Source organism: Excalfactoria chinensis, chromosome Z (assembly GCF_039878825.1).
Source record: "Excalfactoria chinensis isolate bCotChi1 chromosome Z, bCotChi1.hap2, whole genome shotgun sequence".
NCBI classification, from domain to species: domain Eukaryota; kingdom Metazoa; phylum Chordata; class Aves; order Galliformes; family Phasianidae; genus Excalfactoria; species Excalfactoria chinensis.
Window position 1 is genome coordinate 66,729,801 of NC_092857.1, and position 22,904 is coordinate 66,752,704.

The 22,904-nt window shown below is 52.7% G+C and overlaps 1 protein-coding gene across 1 annotated transcript; it reads right to left on the bottom strand.

The window, feature by feature from the left end:
* Window positions 1-14,208: 14,208 nt before the first annotated feature.
* On the bottom strand, window positions 14,209-16,361 carry LOC140264582 (PHD finger protein 7-like). The gene is made up of 8 exons (XM_072360437.1): window positions 16,307-16,361; window positions 15,963-16,054; window positions 15,774-15,875; window positions 15,425-15,549; window positions 15,120-15,243; window positions 14,883-14,989; window positions 14,565-14,678; window positions 14,209-14,413 (listed from the first exon to the last, which is right to left on the bottom strand). The coding sequence occupies exons 1-8, from the start codon at window positions 16,359-16,361 to the stop codon at window positions 14,209-14,211; spliced, it is 924 nt and encodes a 307-aa protein (XP_072216538.1).
* Window positions 16,362-22,904: the final 6,543 nt, after the last annotated feature.

The window sequence follows — 22,904 nt, forward strand, 5'->3', positions numbered from 1 at the left end:
TAAAGAAGTAGCCCTTAAAAAGAAAAAAAAAAAAAAAAGAATTCTTTCATGACAGAAATCAGTAATGTTCATATCTGCTTCCCATACAAAGTCTAACTGCATCACAGCTCATTCTACAAAGAGAAATGGGCATTCTCTGATATATATATATATATATATTGTTTGTTTATATATATATATTTGTTTGTTTGTTTTCCAGCCAGGTAAATTCAAAGAGGCCTACAGGACTGTATAATGGTTTAAACTTAATTTCACCTCTACCCTATCTCTATACTAAAGCACCAGAGACTAGAAGTTGGAATATTACTGGGACAGGGGAGAGCAGAGCAGAGGAAACACAAAAGTAGCAGTTGGGAAAATATTTACAAGACAAGAAAAAAAGGGGGTTTAAAAGCCCGCATTACACTTTTCGAGATACTTCAGATAAAACTCAAAGCACACAGAAAGGCACATCATAAGAAATTAAGTAAGTACTCAGTAACTTCATTGGTACAAAAAACTCTTGAGGTTTAATTTTTCACTACACCCAAAGATGACCTTACCAAAAATAACTTCTTAAAAATTCATGAAGCCATCACAGACCTGAATATTTTCTACAAAATTGTAAACATTGGATTCTTTAAAGAAATGTAAAAAACTCTTTGAAATCAGGACTATTTTCTGCTCTTGTTTTCTTCAAAATACTATTACACAGTATCACTTCATAGTAAAATAGCACATCAAACTTTTATTCCAGGATGAAGTCAAGCTAATGTCATAGCTTGGAGAAACTCATCAAACATCTTTTACTCCACTAAGAAAAGGCACTGCCTTTCCTCTAATAACTTATACCATATGAAGACCCGAAGTTTGGAAGATTATTGTACATGACTGCTGAAAAGTGTGCATAGAAATACATTTTTGCTGTACTAGATTTGGGACACTGCTTGTCAAAGGACAAAAAGATGAACATTTGATACAAGCATTTGTCAGCTTTTACAGAATCATAGATTCACAGAACGGTCTGGGCTGAAAGTGACCACAATGCTCATCCAGTTTCAGTCCCCCTGCTCTGTGCAGGGTTGCCCAACCACCAGACCAGGCAGCCCAGAGCCACATCTAGCCTGGCCTTGAATGCCTCCAGGGATGGGGCACCCAGCAACCTCTTTGAGCAACCTGTTCCATTGCATCACCACCCTCTGTGTGAAAAACTTCCTCCTCATATCTAACCTAAACCCCTCCTGTCACAGTTAAAAACTATTCCCCCTTGTCCTGTCACTGTCCGCTCTTGCAAACAGCCATTCCCCTTGTGTTTAAGTCTTGGGAGGCCACAATGAGGTCTCCCTGGAGCCTTCTCTTCTCCAAGCTCAACAAGCCCAGTACCCTCAACCTTTCCTCATCGGAGAAGTGCTCCAGCCCTCTGGTCATCTTACTGCTCCTCTTCTGGACTCATTCCAAGATCTCTGCATCTTTCTTGTGCTGCAAGCCCCAGGCTGGACGCAGTACTCCAGATGGGGCCTCACAAGAGCTGAGTAGAGAGGGGACAATCACCTCCCTCTCCCTGCTGGCCACCCCTTTTTTAATGCACTCTAGAAAACAGTTGGCCTTCTGGGCTGCAAGCTCACACTGCTGGCTCACGTCCAGCCTCTTGTCTACCAGGACACCCAAGTTTGTCCCCACAGGGCTGCTCTCTAAGGGCTCTTTGCCCACTCTGTATAAACATCTGGGATTGCCCTGGCCAGAGTGCAACCCCTTGCACTTGGCCTTGTTGAACTTCATTAGGTTCACCGGGAATCACTTCTCCAACCTGTCCGGGTCTCTCTGGATAGTTTCCCCTCCCTCCAGTGTATTGACTGCACCACTCAGCTTGGTGTCATTGGCAAACTTGCTGAGGGTGCATTCGATGCCATTGTCTATGTCATCGATGAAGATGTTGAAGAGCATTGGTTTCAAGACCGACCCCCGAGGGACACCACTTGTGACCGGCCTCCACCCTGACACAGAACCATTAATCACAACTCTGTGGCTGCATCCCAGCCAACCAATTCCAAATCCTCTGAACAGTCAATCCTCCAAATCCATACCTCTCACATGTTGAGAGAAGGATGTGGTGAGAGACAGTGCCAGAGGCTTTGCAGAAGTGTAGGAAGATGACATCCGTCACCCTTCTCCCATCCACCGATTGCTGCCACTCCATCACAGAAGGCCACCAGACTGGTCAGACAAGACCTGCCCTTCCTGAAGCCACGCTGGCTGTCTCGGATCACCTCTTTGTCTCCTATGTGCCTTAACGGGGTAACCAGGAGGATCTCCTCCGTGCTCTTCCCAGGCACAGAGGTGAGGCTCACTAGCCTGCACATCCACTGCTCATCCTTTCTCCCTTGCTTAAAAATGGGAGTAACGTTTCCCTTCTCCCAGCCACCGGGGATCTCAGCCGACAGCCGTGATTTTTCTAATACGATGGAGGTCGGCTCGGCAACCACATCAGCCACCTCTCTCTGAGAACCCCAGGATGGATATCATCTGGCCCCCATGGACTTGTACACGTTCAGTTTCGTGAGGACGCCTCAGCCTTGTTCTGTTGTCACAGCGGGATGGAATCTGCCCCTCTCGCCCACAGCCGGAGGCTCAGGCTCCCGGTGGACATGAGGAGCCTGACCAGCAGTGAAGACTGAGGCAAAGCACTTATTGAGCACATCAGCTTTCTCCACGTCTGAAAAAGCCCTTCTCCATCCTCATTTATCAGAGGGGAAACACTCTCCTTGGTCTGTCTCCACCTGCCCATGTACCTGTAGAACTTCTTCCAGTTCCTTTTCACATTCCTTGCCAAGTTCCGCTCTGCTGATCATAGAATCACAGAATCGGAGCTTCACCAAGTTGGAAAAGACCTAAAAGATCACCCGTTCAACCGTTCACCTATCACCTGTTTAGCTCCCACTAAACCATGCCCCTTGACACTGCATCCAATCGTTCCTTGAACACCGCCAGGGTCAGTTGCTCTACCACCTCCATGAGCAGTCCATTCCAGTGCCTGACCACTCTTTCTGAGAAGTATCATTTCCTAATGTCCAGCCTGAATCTCCCCTGCTGCAGTTTGAAACCATTCCCTCCAGTCCTGTCACTAATGTCACAAGAGAAGATGCTGACCCCCAGCTCACTACAGCCTCCCTTCAGGAAGTTATAGAGAGCAATAAGGTCTCCCCTGAGCCTCCTCCAGGCTGAACATTCCCAGCTCCTTCAGTCTCTCCTCATATGGCCTGTGCTCCAGACTCCTCACCAGCTTTGTTGCCCTTCTTTGAACACGTTCCAAGGCCTCGATGTCTTTCTTGCACTTAGGGACCCAAAACTGGACACAGTACCTTGAGGAGCAGCCTCATCAGTCATGAGTACAAAACAGCCTTGACTTTCCTGATCCTATCTCTACATATGCAGACAGTGTTCCTATATTCTTCCCAGGCTACACAGCCTGGGAAAAAGATCTGTGGTCTCGGAGACTGCGGGTTGGTCAGCCGGTCTCTGGAGCGAGGAGGGACAGCGCTTCTGCACCCTGCTGCACAAGATAGCACACCTGCTGCTGCAGTATGCTGTGGGTGCTGCACACACGCTGCCTTCTCCGCGCCGCACCTGGTGGGCAGCAGTGCATTGAGGCCCTCCCGTAAGATTTCCTAAGGCAAGGGGTGCGGATGCAGTTCCATCGCCCCGGCAATGCCGACCCACATCAGCCGCTCTCAGGAGAACTGTCGGGCTGCTCTGTTGGTGTGGGGTTCCCCCGGTAAAGGAACGGACTGAAACCCCTCTGCCTGTACCTTGCAGTCAATCGCTGCTGTTCTGGCCGGGGTGGCTCTGAAGCAGCCAAGCTGGGCAGTCAACGGTTACACCAAGTGTTACATTGTGTTACCTTGCATTCCGATATCATCTTTAGGAAATTGACTTTCCTCCTCAGATTGCTGCCACCGTTTTGTTTTCAGGCCCGTCTCCCCACCTCCCTACCCCTCCCTCCTTTTCCCCTTTCCCCTTCCCCAGGGTGTGGGGTTTTGTGGGTCCCCTTTCCCCGTTGGTCACGGAAACGGCCTGAACTGGCCTGTAAACCATCGAGGCACCTCCGTCACCACCACTTTTTCTTCAGGCTGCTGGGCCTGCGGGCTCGCTGACCCCCCATCATAGACACAGATGGACCTAAAGATAACTCCGTTGCAAACATCTGGGAAGACGCTGGGGAGAACACAGCCCCGTGCTCTCAGCTCCTATCACTCCCCACCCCAGGACAAAGCAGAGAACAATGAAGCCAAGATTTGGGGAGTATATTAAGGGATTATTTTTATTTTTTTTTTTATGGGGGAATCAAAAATCATGGGGGGATGGGGACACGGTGTTTCCGTGCTGTCTTTGGGGCTGGTTGTGGGGATGTCTTCTCTGATGTTAGACCCGGGAGCAGCTTCGTGCCCGGGCTGGTCCACTGAAGAATGAAGTTAACATACGTGGACTGTCTTCAAGGTTTATCTTCTTGGCCGCTTGGAAGCACAGCCATCCCGTGGGGATGGGGAACGGCTGTTTCTGCGCCGTCTTTGGGACCGTCTGCGGGGATGTAGTTGGACCCGGGGAGCGGCTTTGTGTCCGGGCCGTTCTCCGCTGCCTGGACCGGCCACGGCTTCTTCGCGGTCGGCTGCGCGAAGCTGAATCCCGACGCCCCACTGGGGATCGGCTTCGAGTGTGGGGCCCGCCCTCGCCGCCTGGATTGTCTCCTGCGTTCAGGCAGCGGGGAAGCCCTCGAGGACCTCGATGCTGCTGGTGTGGCCGAGGTGCGGGTGCTTCTCTGAGCACCTCGGGCTGTCGTACGGGCTCCCACCACGGCATCTTCTGGGCTGACTCCGGGAGCCCGAGGCCTGGCCGTTCAATGGGGATCGGCTTCTTGTGTGGCTGCTCCCCTCTGCTGTCTGGGTATGCTGTGCTACGTGCAGCTGCCCGGGAGCTTCTGGAGGACTGCGCTGTCCTCTGTCTGGTAGGGATCTGGGAGCAGGTCTCAGCATCTGCAGCTGGTGCCCGTCTCCTCCTACCACGTCCTTGGCACTGCTGAGCGGTGTCCTGCTCTGCTGCAGGCAGATGGGAGCTGCAGGATGGGCCTGTTGCTGCCTGGCTGGTAGGACCAGGGCTGATGTTTTCAGGTCCCGAGGAGCTGTGGGATGGCCCCATTACCATCTGGCTAGGAGCGCTGGGGCTGGCAAGGTCAGAGTTGGGGCGGGATGCTGTAAGGAGAGACAGGAAGGTCATCAGGATGAACATGCAGCCCCAGGGCAGGACAGGCTGCCATCTCTCATGGCACGGGCAAGGCCACCCCGAGCCCCTGCTGCCAGGCCTTGCCTGGCCAGGCCCCGAGGCATGCGGCTCTTTGCCTCTTACCGGTGCCCGCAGCAGCGCAGGTGTCGCACTCCCAGCTATTGCCGCTGGTGGCCCAGAAGGTGCAGTTCCGGTGCGTGCCTTCTGAGCCACAGGAGCTGCAGAGCAGCAGCTGCCAGCGCCTGCGGAAGCAAAGGGGTTGTGGCTGTGAGGACAAAGCAAACCAAGGCAGGGAGCAGCCGGCACGGCTCTGGCACTCAATCCTTGCTCCCCCAGCCTGTGCTGAGGCTGAGATCCCACGCAGAGCCCCAGAGGACTGCGGAGGTCACTCACCCCTTCTCCTGTGCCCTCTCCCTGCCTCCAAGGTAGATGCACATTCTGGCATCACACCGCCTGTGCCTCTCTCTCAGAGACTGGTAGTCCTGATCGTCCCACCAAGATGGTCGTCTGCCAGAGAACAGAGGGAATGCGATGAGTCCCGCAGGTGTGAGGCAGATCTGGGGCATCCCTGCTCATCTACCTTGAGCTCATTCCCAGCTTCTCCATGAAGCTGAGAACAGTGCTTGCTAGACGGCAAGGGACTGGGCCCTTCCCGGGCAGGCACAGCTCCTGTGCCCGAGTGTCTGCAGAGCCGGGCAGAAGGACACCAACCTGACTGGGATCTGGATCCCCAGTGTGGTCATCTGGGACCTGAATTGCGTTCTTCCTCCACAGACGGGGCAGAAGAAGCGCATGGTGGCAGCGTGTAAGGCATGTTTCTGCAGGAGAAGCACAAGGAGCGTGAGCGTGAGCAGGGCTGGGTGCTGCTGAGCACCAGCCGTGCCCAAAGGGTGAGGGGAGGGCTCCTACCCTGATGCAGCCCCGGTGGAACCAGGCCTGTTTGCACACCGGGCACACCATGGTGTGGTAGGACGTGCTGTCCCCCACGGGCTCCAGGCAGATGACACAGGAGGCGTTCTGAGATGGAGCTGCCTCCGCTGCCTGTCGAGGGCGATGCTCCCAGCAGAAGGACCTGGGCAGGAGGACAGAAAAGGATGGGCATGGTGAGAAGTGCTGTAAGGAGGGCAGAGGACCCAGGAGAGAGCCTCCAGGCCTGGGCTCTGGCTCTGGCAGGATGCTGGGAGGTGTTGCTGCGGGTACCTCCCCGGGAGGAACAGGGAGGGACGGCAGCTTGGCTGCTGCTGCCAGCCCTTACCGGTGCTGCCCAAAATATTGGGTGACGCACTCCCCGTCCTCGGCGCAGGGCAGATGGAAGCTGCGCTCACAGCCTGTCTGCGCGCAGCTGATGGTAGCTCCCCTCTCGCCGCAGACAAAGCAGTGCTGCAAAGAGCAGACCAGTGCCCATCAGTGGAGGGCTCGGGGCCTCCATGGCTGACCCCACTTCTCTGGGCAGGGCGCAGAGTCCCACCACAGAGGCTGGTCTGCTGTGGTGGGACTTTGTCCCGGAGCCGGTTGGAAAGGCCGCGATCACTTTGTTTGGGCCAGGCAAAGCCGGTGTGAGCCCTCTGCCAACACCAAACTCCCCATTCAGTTCAGGAACCCACCTTCTGGTCTGCCAGCTGGACTGCATGCTGGACGGCATGAAGGGAGAAGCCAAAAAGTTCTCCAGCGGGCTTCTCCACTCCAAGAGGCCATCAGCAAAGAACTGTAGGAGAGAAAAGAGTGCGATCTCGTGAGGCCAGGAAGGCAGGGGAGCATCCCTGGCAGGAGCCCGAGGCCTTGAGCGAACTTACCAAGCAGAACTGGTGGGCACAGAGCCCACCGGTGGAAAACATCTGCCCGCAGGTGTCCGGGTTGACCCGTGTCCTGCGGCACAGCACGCACTCTGCAGAGGAAGGAGAGAGCAACCGTGAGCAGCGGTGAGCACCTGGCAGGGCCGGCTGTCCCTGGGGCATTGCAGGCCTAGTGGTGCCAGTAGTCAGCCATAGCTTGGCTGGGCCCGAGCAGAGGGGCCCTGCCTGTCCGTGGCGCTGGGGAGCCCCTGCTCGCCCCTTCCCCCCCTCCCAGCTACAGGCAGAGCCCCAGCAGCCCTCTGCCCAGCAGTGGGGAGCTGCGTGCAGGGATACGGTGCTCTCACCTGGCTCCCCAGAGTTGGAGGCCTCCTCCTCGTTCCTTTGGAACATGTTCGGCATCGTCGGCGAGAAACAAGAGAGTCAGTGCTCTCTCCACACCTCACCAGGCCGCACTGAGCTCGGCCCCAGCCCAGCAGCCTTAGCTCTGCTCCCGGCCCCGCGGGTCACAATGGCCGCTCCCTGCCACCACTGTGACATCACGGTCACCACCTCACGGGGCTGAGGGCGCGGCACACACGCAGGAGGGCGGTGGCTCCTGTGGGTAGTGCGGAGCCAGGGGGCCCGGTGCTGACAGCATCCTTGGGGAGCAAGGATGGCCTCCCTCAGGCCTTCCGCACCGCGCCCGTGCTGGGACGGCACAGCAGAGAGTCTAGGAAAGGCCTGCGGGTCAACAGCGCAGCCGGCATTTCTAGTGCGTGTGCTGACCGACTTCCCAGGCTCTGATGGCCACAGGACAAGGGGGAACGGCATCACTGGCAGGAAGACACTCAAGATATCTGCACGTCGGAAGCACAGAAGCACACAGTGGCATTATTGTCTTATGCCCAAATTAAAATAACTGCTGCTTGGACATCAGAGTTGAAAACAACCTAGTCTGCCTCTGTAGTTCTATTTTTTAACTTTTTGTATGGAACACATTGACCTGTAATAAACATTTAATACTGGGAATCAAAATCTTAAACTACACATTTAAAACTTGGTAATCTTCCTGGGGAACGCGCGGATAACTTACATTCCTGAAGATTCCGCCATATTTCACCTGGCCAAAGTAGTTAGTAAGCATCCGATCCATCAGCAACTGCTGTTCCCAGGCTACTTTTTTGATCTTGCAATTCAATTAATTTGATGTGGGTAACATACAGTTACTACACGGCCCTGTGAATGAGGTACTCCCACTTAATACTCACTAGCCTTCCTGAGGATCTTTAAGTCCGAGTTCTTGGAAGGTGTACTAGATCAAACGCTGCTTGTCAGGCAGATCACAAACATTTGCCAGATTGGCTCAGCAAAGTGGCACTGCATTTTTTTTCGTCACTTCAATGCTTGTGTTTAGTCGCTTAGACTCCTGCCTGGTAACCCACCATCAGTTCTAAATCTAAGTGACTGTTGTGTAGGGTGCTCAGGGAGCTCTGATTCTACTCATCTACCTACATAGTCAGCATTTTATTTACAGTCAAATGCCATGCTTTCGTTCTATTTTAGAGACCTGGAACCTTCTTTTGTATGATTAGCTGCTTCAACTCAAGTTACAGACATTAAAGGAAGGCAAGTGAGTTTATCACTGATCTTACAGAAGTAATTCAGAATAACAGTCTGAAGAAGCCTACTCCAAAACACTCAGATATTTCCAGAATTATACCCTTTGTTCTAGAAATTCTAGATGTTCTAGAAATGTTCTAGATAGGAGAAATTTTACAACTAATAACAATCGTGAAAAAAAAAACAACAAAACAAAACGAATGAGAGGCAAAAAATTCTGCAATAGGTATAAACAAGCAAGTGTAATGATGCCACATTTTAAAAAGTGATGTATTTTTGGTAAATTCTGAAAAGAAGTAGCCCTTAAAAAGAAAAAAAAAAAAAAAAAGAATTCTTTCATGACAGAAATCAGTAATGTTCATATCTGCTTCCCATACAAAGTCTAACTGCATCACAGCTCATTCTACAAAGAGAAATGGGCATTCTCTGATATATATATATATATTGTTTGTTTATATATATATATTTGTTTGTTTGTTTTCCAGCCAGGTAAATTCAAAGAGGCCTACAGGACTGTATAATGGTTTAAACTTAATTTCCACCTCTACCCTATCTCTATACTAAAGCACCAGAGACTAGAAGTTGGAATATTACTGGGGACAGGGGAGAGCAGAGCAGAGGAAACACAAAAGTAGCAGTTGGGAAAATATTTACAAGACAAGAAAAAAAGGGGGTTTAAAAGCCCGCATTACACTTTTCGAGATACTTCAGATAAAACTCAAAGCACACAGAAAGGCACATCATAAGAAATTAAGTAAGTACTCAGTAACTTCATTGGTACAAAAAACTCTTGAGGTTTAATTTTTCACCCCCAAAGATGACCTTACCAAAAATAACTTCTTAAAAATTCATGAAGCCATCACAGACCTGAATATTTTCTACAAAATTGTAAACATTGGATTCTTTAAAGAAATGTAAAAAACTCTTTGAAATCAGGACTATTTTCTGCTCTTGTTTTCTTCAAAATACTATTACACAGTATCACTTCATAGTAAAATAGCACATCAAACTTTTATTCCAGGATGAAGTCAAGCTAATGTCATAGCTTGGAGAAACTCATCAAACATCTTTTACTCCACTAAGAAAAGGCACTGCCTTTCCTCTAATAACTTATACCATATGAAGACCCGAAGTTTGGAAGATTATTGTACATGACTGCTGAAAAGTCTGCATAGAAATATATTTTTGCTGTACTAGATTTGGGACACTGCTTGTCAAAGGACAAAAAGATGAACATTTGATACAAGCATTTGTCAGCTTTTACAGAATCATAGATTCACAGAACGGTCTGGGCTGAAAGTGACCACAATGCTCATCCAGTTTCAGTCCCCCTGCTCTGTGCAGGGTTGCCAACCACCAGACCAGGCAGCCCAGAGCCACATCTAGCCTGGCCTTGAATGCCTCCAGGGATGGGGCACCCAGCAACCTCTTTGAGCAACCTGTTCCATTGCATCACCACCCTCTGTGTGAAAAACTTCCTCCTCATATCTAACCTAAACCCCTCCTGTCACAGTTAAAAACTATTCCCCCTTGTCCTGTCACTGTCCGCTCTTGCAAACAGCCATTCCCCCTTGTGTTTAAGTCTTGGGAGGCCACAATGAGGTCTCCCTGGAGCCTTCTCTTCTCCAAGCTCAACAAGCCCAGTACCCTCAACCTTTCCTCATCGGAGAAGTGCTCCAGCCCTCTGGTCATCTTACTGCTCCTCTTCTGGACTCATTCCAAGATCTCTGCATCTTTCTTGTGCTGCAAGCCCCAGGCCTGGACGCAGTACTCCAGATGGGGCCTCACAAGAGCTGAGTAGAGAGGGACAATCACCTCCCTCTCCCTGCTGGCCACCCCTTTTTTAATGCACTCTAGAAAACAGTTGGCCTTCTGGGCTGCAAGCTCACACTGCTGGCTCACGTCCAGCCTCTTGTCTACCAGGACACCCAAGTTTGTCCACACAGGGCTGCTCTCTAAGGGCTCTTTGCCCACTCTGTATAAACATCTGGGATTGCCCTGGCCAGAGTGCAACACCTTGCACTTGGCCTTGTTGAACTTCATTAGGTTCACCGGGAATCACTTCTCCAACCTGTCCGGGTCTCTCTGGATAGTTTCCCCTCCCTCCAGTGTATTGACTGCACCACTCAGCTTGGTGTCATTGGCAAACTTGCTGAGGGTGCATTCGATGCCATTGTCTATGTCATCGATGAAGATGTTGAAGAGCATTGGTTTCAAGACCGACCCCCGAGGGACACCACTTGTGACCGGCCTCCACCCTGACACAGAACCATTAATCACAACTCTGTGGCTGCATCCAGCCAACCAATTCCAAATCCTCTGAACAGTCAATCCTCCAAATCCATACCTCTCACATGTTGAGAGAAGGATGTGGTGAGAGACAGTGCCAGAGGCTTTGCAGAAGTGTAGGAAGATGACATCCGTCACCCTTCTCCCATCCACCGATTGCTGCCACTCCATCACAGAAGGCCACCAGACTGGTCAGACAAGATCTGCCCTCCCTGAAGCCACGCTGGCTGTCTCGGATCACCTCTTTGTCTCCTATGTGCCTTAACGGGGTAACCAGGAGGATCTCCTCCGTGCTCTTCCCAGGCACAGAGGTGAGGCTCACTAGCCTGCACATCCACTGCTCATCCTTTCTCCCTTGCTTAAAAATGGGAGTAACGTTTCCCTTCTCCCAGACACCGGGGATCTCAGCCGACAGCTGTGATTTTTCTAATACGATGGAGGTCGGCTCGGCAACCACATCAGCCACCTCTCTCTGAGAACCCCAGGATGGATATCATCTGGCCCCATGGACTTGTACACGTTCAGTTTCGTGAGGACGCCTCAGCCTTGTTCTGTTGTCACAGCGGGATGGAATCTGCCCCTCTCGCCCACAGCCGGAGGCTCAGGCTCCCGGTGGACATGAGGAGCCTGACCAGCAGTGAAGACTGAGGCAAAGCACTTATTGAGCACATCAGCTTTCTCCACGTCTGAAAAAGCCCCTTCTCCATCCTCATTTATCAGAGGGGAAACACTCTCCTTGGTCTGTCTCCACCTGCCCATGTACCTGTAGAACTTCTTCCAGTTCCTTTTCACATTCCTTGCCAAGTTCCGCTCTGCTGATCATAGAATCACAGAATCGGAGCTTCACCAAGGTTGGAAAAGACCTAAAAGATCACCCGGTTCAACCGTTCACCTATCACCTGTTTAGCTCCCACTAAACCATGCCCCTCGACACTGCATCCAATCGTTCCTTGAACACCGCCAGGGTCAGTTGCTCTACCACCTCCATGAGCAGTCCATTCCAGTGCCTGACCACTCTTTCTGAGAAGTATCATTTCCTAATGTCCAGCCTGAATCTCCCCTGCTGCAGTTTGAAACCATTCCCTCCAGTCCTGTCACTAATGTCACAAGAGAAGATGCTGACCCCCAGCTCACTACAGCCTCCCTTCAGGAAGTTATAGAGAGCAATAAGGTCTCCCCTGAGCCTCCTCCAGGCTGAACATTCCCAGCTCCTTCAGTCTCTCCTCATATGGCCTGTGCTCCAGACTCCTCACCAGCTTTGTTGCCCTTCTTTGAACACGTTCCAAGGCCTCGATGTCTTTCTTGCACTTAGGGACCCAAAACTGGACACAGTACTTGAGGAGCAGCCTCATCAGTCATGAGTACAAAACAGCCTTGACTTTCCTGATCCTATCTCTACATATGCAGACAGTGTTCCTATATTCTTCCCAGGCTACACAGCCTGGAAAAAGATCTGTGGTCTCGGAGACTGCGGGTTGGTCAGCCGGTCTCTGGAGCGAGGAGGGACAGCGCTTCTGCACCCTGCTGCACACGATAGCACACCTGCTGCTGCAGTATGCTGTGGGTGCTGCACACACGCTGCCTTCTCCGCGCCGCACCTGGTGGGCAGCAGCGCATTGAGGCCCTCCCGTAAGATTTCCTAAGGCAAGGGGTGCGGATGCAGTTCCATCGCCCCGGCAATGCCGACCCACATCAGCCGCTCTCAGGAGAACTGTCGGGCTGCTCTGTTGGTGTGGGGTTCCCCCGGTAAAGGAACGGACTGAAACCCCGCTGCCTGTACCTTGCAGTCAATCGCTGCTGTTCTGGCCGGGGTGGCTCTGAAGCAGCCAAGCTGGGCAGTCAACGGTTACACCAAGTGTTACATTGTGTTACCTTGCATTCCGATATCATCTTTAGGAAATTGACTTTCCTCCTCAGATTGCTGCCACCGTTTTGTTTTCAGGCCCGTCTCCCACCTCCCTACCCCTCCCTCCTTTTCCCCTTTCCCCTTCCCCAGGGTGTGGGTCTGTGGGTCCCCTTTCCCCGTTGGTCACGGAAACGGCCTGAACTGGCCTGTAAACCATCGAGGCACCTCCGTCACCACCACTTTTTCTTCAGGCTGCTGGGCCTGCGGGCTCGCTGACCCCCATCATAGACACAGATGGACCTAAAGATAACTCCGTTGCAAACATCTGGGAAGACGCTGGGGAGAACACAGCCCCGTGCTCTCAGCTCCTATCACTCCCCACCCCAGGACAAAGCAGAGAACAATGAAGCCAAGATTTGGGGAGTATATTAAGGGATTATTTTTATTTTTTTTTTATGGGGGAATCAAAAAATCATGGGGGGATGGGACACGGTTGTTTCCGTGCTGTCTTTGGGGCTGGTTGTGGGGATGTCTTCTCTGATGTTAGACCCGGGAGCAGCTTCGTGCCCAGGCTGGTCCACTGAAGAATGAAGTTAACATACGTGGACTGTCTTCAAGGTTTATCTTCTTGGCCGCTTGGAAGCACAGCCATCCCGTGGGGATGGGGAACGGCTGTTTCTGCGCCGTCTTTGGGACCGTCTGCGGGGATGTAGTTGGACCCGGGAGCGGCTTTGTGTCCGGGCCGTTCTCCGCTGCCTGGACCGGCCACGGCTTCTTCGCGGTCGGCTGCGCGAAGCTGAATCCCGACGCCCCACTGGGGATCGGCTTCGAGTGTGGGCCCGCCCTCGCCGCCTGGATTGTCTCCTGCGTTCAGGCAGCGGGGAAGCCCTCGAGGACCTCGATGCTGCTGGTGTGGCCGAGGTGCGGGTGCTTCTCTGAGCACCTCGGGCTGTCGTACGGCTCCCACCACGGCATCTTCTGGGCTGACTCCGGGAGCCCGAGGCCTGGCCGTTCAATGGGGATCGGCTTCTTGTGTGGCTGCTCCCCCTCTGTCTGGGATGCTGTCTACGTGCAGCTGCCCGGGAGCTTCTGGAGGACTGCGCTGTCCTCTGTCTGGTAGGGATCTGGGAGCAGGTCTCAGCATCTGCAGCTGGTGCCCGTCTCCTCCTACCACGTCCTTGGCACTGCTGAGCGGTGTCCTGCTCTGCTGCAGGCAGATGGGAGCTGCAGGATGGGCCTGTTGCTGCCTGGCTGGTAGGACCAGGGCTGATGTTTTCAGGTCCCGAGGAGCTGTGGGATGGCCCCATTACCATCTGGCTAGGAGCGCTGGGGCTGGCAAGGTCAGAGTTGGGGCGGGATGCTGTAAGGAGAGACAGGAAGGTCATCAGGATGAACATGCAGCCCCAGGGCAGGACAGGCTGCCATCTCTCATGGCACGGGCAAGGCCACCCCGAGCCCCTGCTGCCAGGCCTTGCCTGGCCAGGCCCCGAGGCATGCGGCTCTTTGCCTCTTACCGGTGCCCGCAGCAGCGCAGGTGTCGCACTCCCAGCTATTGCCGCTGGTGGCCCAGAAGGTGCAGTTCCGGTGCGTGCCTTCTGAGCCACAGGAGCTGCAGAGCAGCAGCTGCCAGCGCCTGCGGAAGCAAAGGGGTTGTGGCTGTGAGGACAAAGCAAACCAAGGCAGGGAGCAGCCGGCACGGCTCTGGCACTCAATCCTTGCTCCCCCAGCCTGTGCTGAGGCTGAGATCCCACGCAGAGCCCCAGAGGACTGCGGAGGTCACTCACCCCTTCTCCTGTGCCCTCTCCCTGCCTCCAAGGTAGATGCACATTCTGGCATCACACCGCCTGTGCCTCTCTCTCAGAGACTGGTAGTCCTGATCGTCCCACCAAGATGGTCGTCTGCCAGAGAACAGAGGGAATGCGATGAGTCCCGCAGGTGTGAGGCAGATCTGGGGCATCCCTGCTCATCTACCTTGAGCTCATTCCCAGCTTCTCCATGAAGCTGAGAACAGTGCTTGCTAGACGGCAAGGGACTGGGCCCTTCCCGGGCAGGCACAGCTCCTGTGCCCGAGTGTCTGCAGAGCCGGGCAGAAGGACACCAACCTGACTGGGATCTGGATCCCCAGTGTGGTCATCTGGGACCTGAATTGCGTTCTTCCTCCACAGACGGGGCAGAAGAAGCGCATGGTGGCAGCGTGTAAGGCATGTTTCTGCAGGAGAAGCACAAGGAGCGTGAGCGTGAGCAGGGCTGGGTGCTGCTGAGCAGCAGCCGTGCCCAAAGGGTGAGGGGAGGGCTCCTACCCTGATGCAGCCCCGGTGGAACCAGGCCTGTTTGCACACCGGGCACACCATGGTGTGGTAGGACGTGCTGTCCCCCACGGGCTCCAGGCAGATGACACAGGAGGCGTTCTGAGATGGAGCTGCCTCCGCTGCCTGTCGAGGGCGATGCTCCCAGCAGAAGGACCTGGGCAGGAGGACAGAAAAGGATGGGCATGGTGAGAAGTGCTGTAAGGAGGGCAGAGGACCAGGAGAGAGCTCCAGGCCTGGGCTCTGGCTCTGGCAGGATGCTGGGAGGTGTTGCTGCGGGTACCTCCCCGGGAGGAACAGGGAGGGACGGCAGCTTGGCTGCTGCTGCCAGCCCTTACCGGTGCTGCCCAAAATATTGGGTGACGCACTCCCCGTCCTCGGCGCAGGGCAGATGGAAGCTGCGCTCACAGCCTGTCTGCGCGCAGCTGATGGTAGCTCCCCTCTCGCCGCAGACAAAGCAGTGCTGCAAAGAGCAGACCAGTGCCCATCAGTGGAGGGCTCGGGGCCTCCATGGCTGACCCCACTTCTCTGGGCAGGGCGCAGAGTCCCACCACAGAGGCTGGTCTGCTGTGGTGGGACTTTGTCCCGGAGCCGGTTGGAAAGGCCGCGATCACTTTGTTTGGGCCCAGGCAAAGCCGGTGTGAGCCTCTGCCAACACCAAACTCCCCATTCAGTTCAGGAACCCACCTTCTGGTCTGCCAGCTGGACTGCATGCTGGACGGCATGAAGGGAGAAGCCAAAAAGTTCTCCCAGCGGGCTTCTCCACTCCAAGAGGCCATCAGCAAAGAACTGTAGGAGAGAAAAGAGTGCGATCTCGTGAGGCCAGGAAGGCAGGGAGCATCCCTGTCAGGAGCCCGAGGCCTTGAGCGAACTTACCAAGCAGAACTGGTGGGCACAGAGCCCACCGGTGGAAAACATCTGCCCGCAGGTGTCCGGGTTGACCCGTGTCCTGCGGCACAGCACGCACTCTGCAGAGGAAGGAGAGAGCAACCGTGAGCAGCGGTGAGCACCTGGCAGGGCCGGCTGTCCCTGGGGCATTGCAGGCCTAGTGGTGCCAGTAGTCAGCCATAGCTTGGCTGGGCCCGAGCAGAGGGGCCCTGCCTGTCCGTGGCGCTGGGGAGCCCCTGCTCGCCCCTTCCCCCCCTCCCAGCTACAGGCAGAGCCCCAGCAGCCCTCTGCCCAGCAGTGGGGAGCTGCGTGCAGGGATACGGTGCTCTCACCTGGCTCCCCAGAGTTGGAGGCCTCCTCCTCGTTCCTTTGGAACATGTTCGGCATCGTCGGCGAGAAACAAGAGAGTCAGTGCTCTCTCCACACCTCACCAGGCCGCACTGAGCTCGGCCCCAGCCCAGCAGCCTTAGCTCTGCTCCCGGCCCCGCGGGTCACAATGGCCGCTCCCTGCCACCACTGTGACATCACGGTCACCACCTCACGGGGCTGAGGGCGCGGCACACACGCAGGAGGGCGGTGGCTCCTGTGGGTAGTGCGGAGCCAGGGGCCCGGTGCTGACAGCATCCTTGGGGAGCAAGGATGGCCTCCCTCAGGCCTTCCGCACCGCGCCCGTGCTGGGACGGCACAGCAGAGAGTCTAGGAAAGGCCTGCGGGTCAACAGCGCAGCCGGCATTTCTAGTGCGTGTGCTGACCGACTTCCCAGGCTCTGATGGCCACAGGACAAGGGGGAACGGCATCACTGGCAGGAAGACACTCAAGATATCTGCACGTCGGAAGCACAGAAGCACACAGTGGCATTATTGTCTTATGCCCAAATTAAAATAACTGCTGCTTGGACATCAGAGTTGAAAACAACCTAGTCTGCCTCTGTAGTTCTATTTTTTAACTTTTTGTATGGAACACATTGACCTGTAATAAACATTTAATACTGGGAATCAAAATCTTAAACTACACATTTAAAACTTGGTAATCTTCCTGGGGAACGCGCGGATAACTTACATTCCTGAAGATTCCGCCATATTTCACCTGGCCAAAGTAGTTAGTAAGCATCCGATCCATCAGCAACTGCTGTTCCCAGGCTACTTTTTTGATCTTGCAATTCAATTAATTTGATGTGGGTAACATACAGTTACTACACGGCCCTGTGAATGAGGTACTCCCACTTAATACTCACTAGCCTTCCTGAGGATCTTTAAGTCCGAGTTCTTGGAAGGTGTACTAGATCAAACGCTGCTTGTCAGGCAGATCACAAACATTTGCCAGATTGGCTCAGCAAAGTGGCACTGCATTTTTTTTCGTCACTTCAATGCTTGTGTTTAGTCGCTTAGACTCCTGCCTGGTAACCCACCATCAGTTCTAAATCTAAGTGACTGTTGTGTAGGGTGCTCAGGGAGCTCTGATTCTACTCATCTACCTACATAGTCAGCATTTTATTTACAGTCAAATGCCATGCTTTCGTTCTATTTTAGAGACCTGGAACCTTCTTTTGTATGATTAGCTGCTTCAACTCAAGTTACAGACATTAAAGGAAGGCAAGTGAGTTTATCACTGATCTTACAGAAGTAATTCAGAATAACAGTCTGAAGAAGCCTACTCCAAAACACTCAGATATTTCCAGAATTATACCCTTTGTTCTAGAAATTCTAGATGTTCTAGAAATGTTCTAGATAGGAGAAATTTTACAACTAATAACAATCGTGAAAAAAAAAACAACAAAACAAAACGAATGAGAGGCAAAAAATTCTGCAATAGGTATAAACAAGCAAGTGTAATGATGCCACATTTTAAAAAGTGATGTATTTTTGGTAAATTCTGAAAAGAAGTAGCCCTTAAAAAGAAAAAAAAAAAAAAAAGAATTCTTTCATGACAGAAATCAGTAATGTTCATATCTGCTTCCCATACAAAGTCTAACTGCATCACAGCTCATTCTACAAAGAGAAATGGGCATTCTCTGATATATATATATATATATATTGTTTGTTTATATATATATATTTGTTTGTTTGTTTTCCAGCCAGGTAAATTCAAAGAGGCCTACAGGACTGTATAATGGTTTAAACTTAATTTCCACCTCTACCCTATCTCTATACTAAAGCACCAGAGACTAGAAGTTGGAATATTACTGGGGACAGGGGAGAGCAGAGCAGAGGAAACACAAAAGTAGCAGTTGGGAAAATATTTACAAGACAAGAAAAAAAGGGGGTTTAAAAGCCCGCATTACACTTTTCGAGATACTTCAGATAAAACTCAAAGCTGTTGTGTCATAAGCACACAGTAAGGCACATCATAAGAAATTAAGTAAGTACTCAGTAACTTCATTGGTACAAAAAACTCTTGAGGTTTAATTTTTCACCCCCAAAGATGACCTTACCAAAAATAACTTCTTAAAAATTCATGAAGCCATCACAGACCTGAATATTTTCTACAAAATTGTAAACATTGGATTCTTTAAAGAAATGTAAAAAACTCTTTGAAATCAGGACTATTTTCTGCTCTTGTTTTCTTCAAAATACTATTACACAGTATCACTTCATAGTAAAATAGCACATCAAACTTTTATTCCAGGATGAAGTCAAGCTAATGTCATAGCTTGGAGAAACTCATCAAACATCTTTTACTCCACTAAGAAAAGGCACTGCCTTTCCTCTAATAACTTATACCATATGAAGACCCGAAGTTTGGAAGATTATTGTACATGACTGCTGAAAAGTCTGCATAGAAATATATTTTTGCTGGACTAGATTTGGGACACTGCTTGTCAAAGGACAAAAAGATGAACATTTGATACAAGCATTTGTCAGCTTTTACAGAATCATAGATTCACAGAACGGTCTGGGCTGAAAGTGACCACAATGCTCATCCAGTTTCAGTCCCCCTGCTCTGTGCAGGGTTGCCAACCACCAGACCAGGCAGCCCAGAGCCACATCTAGCCTGGCCTTGAATGCCTCCAGGGATGGGGCACCCAGCAACCTCTTTGAGCAACCTGTTCCATTGCATCACCACCCTCTGTGTGAAAAACTTCCTCCTCATATCTAACCTAAACCCCTCCTGTCACAGTTAAAAACTATTCCCCCTTGTCCTGTCACTGTCCGCTCTTGCAAACAGCCATTCCCCCTTGTGTTTAAGTCTTGGGAGGCCACAATGAGGTCTCCCTGGAGCCTTCTCTTCTCCAAGCTCAACAAGCCCAGTACCCTCAACCTTTCCTCATCGGAGAAGTGCTCCAGCCCTCTGGTCATCTTACTGCTCCTCTTCTGGACTCATTCCAAGATCTCTGCATCTTTCTTGTGCTGCAAGCCCCAGGCCTGGACGCAGTACTCCAGATGGGGCCTCACAAGAGCTGAGTAGAGAGGGACAATCACCTCCCTCTCCCTGCTGGCCACCCCTTTTTTAATGCACTCTAGAAAACAGTTGGCCTTCTGGGCTGCAAGCTCACACTGCTGGCTCACGTCCAGCCTCTTGTCTACCAGGACACCCAAGTTTGTCCCCACAGGGCTGCTCTCTAAGGGCTCTTTGCCCACTCTGTATAAACATCTGGGATTGCCCTGGCCAGAGTGCAACACCTTGCACTTGGCCTTGTTGAACTTCATTAGGTTCACCGGGAATCACTTCTCCAACCTGTCCGGGTCTCTCTGGATAGTTTCCCCTCCCTCCAGTGTATTGACTGCACCACTCAGCTTGGTGTCATTGGCAAACTTGCTGAGGGTGCATTCGATGCCATTGTCTATGTCATCGATGAAGATGTTGAAGAGCATTGGTTTCAAGACCGACCCCCGAGGGACACCACTTGTGACCGGCCTCCACCCTGACACAGAACCATTAATCACAACTCTGTGGCTGCATCCAGCCAACCAATTCCAAATCCTCTGAACAGTCAATCCTCCAAATCCATACCTCTCACATGTTGAGAGAAGGATGTGGTGAGAGACAGTGCCAGAGGCTTTGCAGAAGTGTAGGAAGATGACATCCGTCACCCTTCTCCCATCCACCGATTGCTGCCACTCCATCACAGAAGGCCACCAGACTGGTCAGACAAGATCTGCCCTCCCTGAAGCCACGCTGGCTGTCTCGGATCACCTCTTTGTCTCCTATGTGCCTTAACGGGGTAACCAGGAGGATCTCCTCCGTGCTCTTCCCAGGCACAGAGGTGAGGCTCACTAGCCTGCACATCCACTGCTCATCCTTTCTCCCTTGCTTAAAAATGGGAGTAACGTTTCCCTTCTCCCAGCCACCGGGGATCTCAGCCGACAGCCGTGATTTTTCTAATACGATGGAGGTCGGCTCGGCAACCACATCAGCCACCTCTCTCTGAGAACCCCAGGATGGATATCATCTGGCCCCATGGACTTGTACACGTTCAGTTTCGTGAGGACGCCTCAGCCTTGTTCTGTTGTCACAGCGGGATGGAATCTGCCCCTCTCGCCCACAGCCGGAGGCTCAGGCTCCCGGTGGACATGAGGAGCCTGACCAGCAGTGAAGACTGAGGCAAAGCACTTATTGAGCACATCAGCTTTCTCCACGTCTGAAAAAGCCCCTTCTCCATCCTCATTTATCAGAGGGGAAACACTCTCCTTGGTCTGTCTCCACCTGCCCATGTACCTGTAGAACTTCTTCCAGTTCCTTTTCACATTCCTTGCCAAGTTCCGCTCTGCTGATCATAGAATCACAGAATCGGAGCTTCACCAAGGTTGGAAAAGACCTAAAAGATCACCCGGTTCAACCGTTCACCTATCACCTGTTTAGCTCCCACTAAACCATGCCCCTCGACACTGCATCCAATCGTTCCTTGAACACCGCCAGGGTCAGTTGCTCTACCACCTCCATGAGCAGTCCATTCCAGTGCCTGACCACTCTTTCTGAGAAGTATCATTTCCTAATGTCCAGCCTGAATCTCCCCTGCTGCAGTTTGAAACCATTCCCTCCAGTCCTGTCACTAATGTCACAAGAGAAGATGCTGACCCCCAGCTCACTACAGCCTCCCTTCAGGAAGTTATAGAGAGCAATAAGGTCTCCCCTGAGCCTCCTCCAGGCTGAACATTCCCAGCTCCTTCAGTCTCTCCTCATATGGCCTGTGCTCCAGACTCCTCACCAGCTTTGTTGCCCTTCTTTGAACACGTTCCAAGGCCTCGATGTCTTTCTTGCACTTAGGGACCCAAAACTGGACACAGTACTTGAGGAGCAGCCTCATCAGTCATGAGTACAAAACAGCCTTGACTTTCCTGATCCTATCTCTACATATGCAGACAGTGTTCCTATATTCTTCCCAGGCTACACAGCCTGGAAAAAGATCTGTGGTCTCGGAGACTGCGGGTTGGTCAGCCGGTCTCTGGAGCGAGGAGGGACAGCGCTTCTGCACCCTGCTGCACACGATAGCACACCTGCTGCTGCAGTATGCTGTGGGTGCTGCACACACGCTGCCTTCTCCGCGCCGCACCTGGTGGGCAGCAGTGCATTGAGGCCCTCCCGTAAGATTTCCTAAGGCAAGGGGTGCGGATGCAGTTCCATCGCCCCGGCAATGCCGACCCACATCAGCCGCTCTCAGGAGAACTGTCGGGCTGCTCTGTTGGTGTGGGGTTCCCCCGGTAAAGGAACGGACTGAAACCCCTCTGCCTGTACCTTGCAGTCAATCGCTGCTGTTCTGGCCGGGGTGGCTCTGAAGCAGCCAAGCTGGGCAGTCAACGGTTACACCAAGTGTTACATTGTGTTACCTTGCATTCCGATATCATCTTTAGGAAATTGACTTTCCTCCTCAGATTGCTGCCACCGTTTTGTTTTCAGGCCCGTCTCCCACCTCCCTACCCCTCCCTCCTTTTCCCCTTTCCCCTTCCCCAGGGTGTGGGTCTGTGGGTCCCCTTTCCCCGTTGGTCACGGAAACGGCCTGAACTGGCCTGTAAACCATCGAGGCACCTCCGTCACCACCACTTTTTCTTCAGGCTGCTGGGCCTGCGGGCTCGCTGACCCCCATCATAGACACAGATGGACCTAAAGATAACTCCGTTGCAAACATCTGGGAAGACGCTGGGGAGAACACAGCCCCGTGCTCTCAGCTCCTATCACTCCCCACCCCAGGACAAAGCAGAGAACAATGAAGCCAAGATTTGGGGAGTATATTAAGGGATTATTTTTATTTTTTTTTTATGGGGGAATCAAAAAATCATGGGGGGATGGGACACGGTTGTTTCCGTGCTGTCTTTGGGGCTGGTTGTGGGGATGTCTTCTCTGATGTTAGACCCGGGAGCAGCTTCGTGCCCGGGCTGGTCCACTGAAGAATGAAGTTAACATACGTGGACTGTCTTCAAGGTTTATCTTCTTGGCCGCTTGGAAGCACAGCCATCCCGTGGGGATGGGGAACGGCTGTTTCTGCGCCGTCTTTGGGACCGTCTGCGGGGATGTAGTTGGACCCGGGAGCGGCTTTGTGTCCGGGCCGTTCTCCGCTGCCTGGACCGGCCACGGCTTCTTCGCGGTCGGCTGCGCGAAGCTGAATCCCGACGCCCCACTGGGGATCGGCTTCGAGTGTGGGCCCGCCCTCGCCGCCTGGATTGTCTCCTGCGTTCAGGCAGCGGGGAAGCCCTCGAGGACCTCGATGCTGCTGGTGTGGCCGAGGTGCGGGTGCTTCTCTGAGCACCTCGGGCTGTCGTACGGCTCCCACCACGGCATCTTCTGGGCTGACTCCGGGAGCCCGAGGCCTGGCCGTTCAATGGGGATCGGCTTCTTGTGTGGCTGCTCCCCCTCTGTCTGGGATGCTGTCTACGTGCAGCTGCCCGGGAGCTTCTGGAGGACTGCGCTGTCCTCTGTCTGGTAGGGATCTGGGAGCAGGTCTCAGCATCTGCAGCTGGTGCCCGTCTCCTCCTACCACGTCCTTGGCACTGCTGA

Coding starts and splice junctions, on each gene's coding strand:
- LOC140264582 (XM_072360437.1), bottom strand. CDS start 16,361: ATGCCGAACATGTTCCAAAGGAACGAGGAGGAGGCCTCCAACTCTGGG. Junction 16,055..16,306: donor CTCCAACTCTGGGGAGCCAG/GTGAGAGCACCG, acceptor CTTCCTCTGCAG/AGTGCGTGCTGTGCCGCAGG. Junction 14,679..14,882: donor GGGATCCAGATCCCAGTCAG/GTTGGTGTCCTT, acceptor GTTCTCTGGCAG/ACGACCATCTTGGTGGGACG.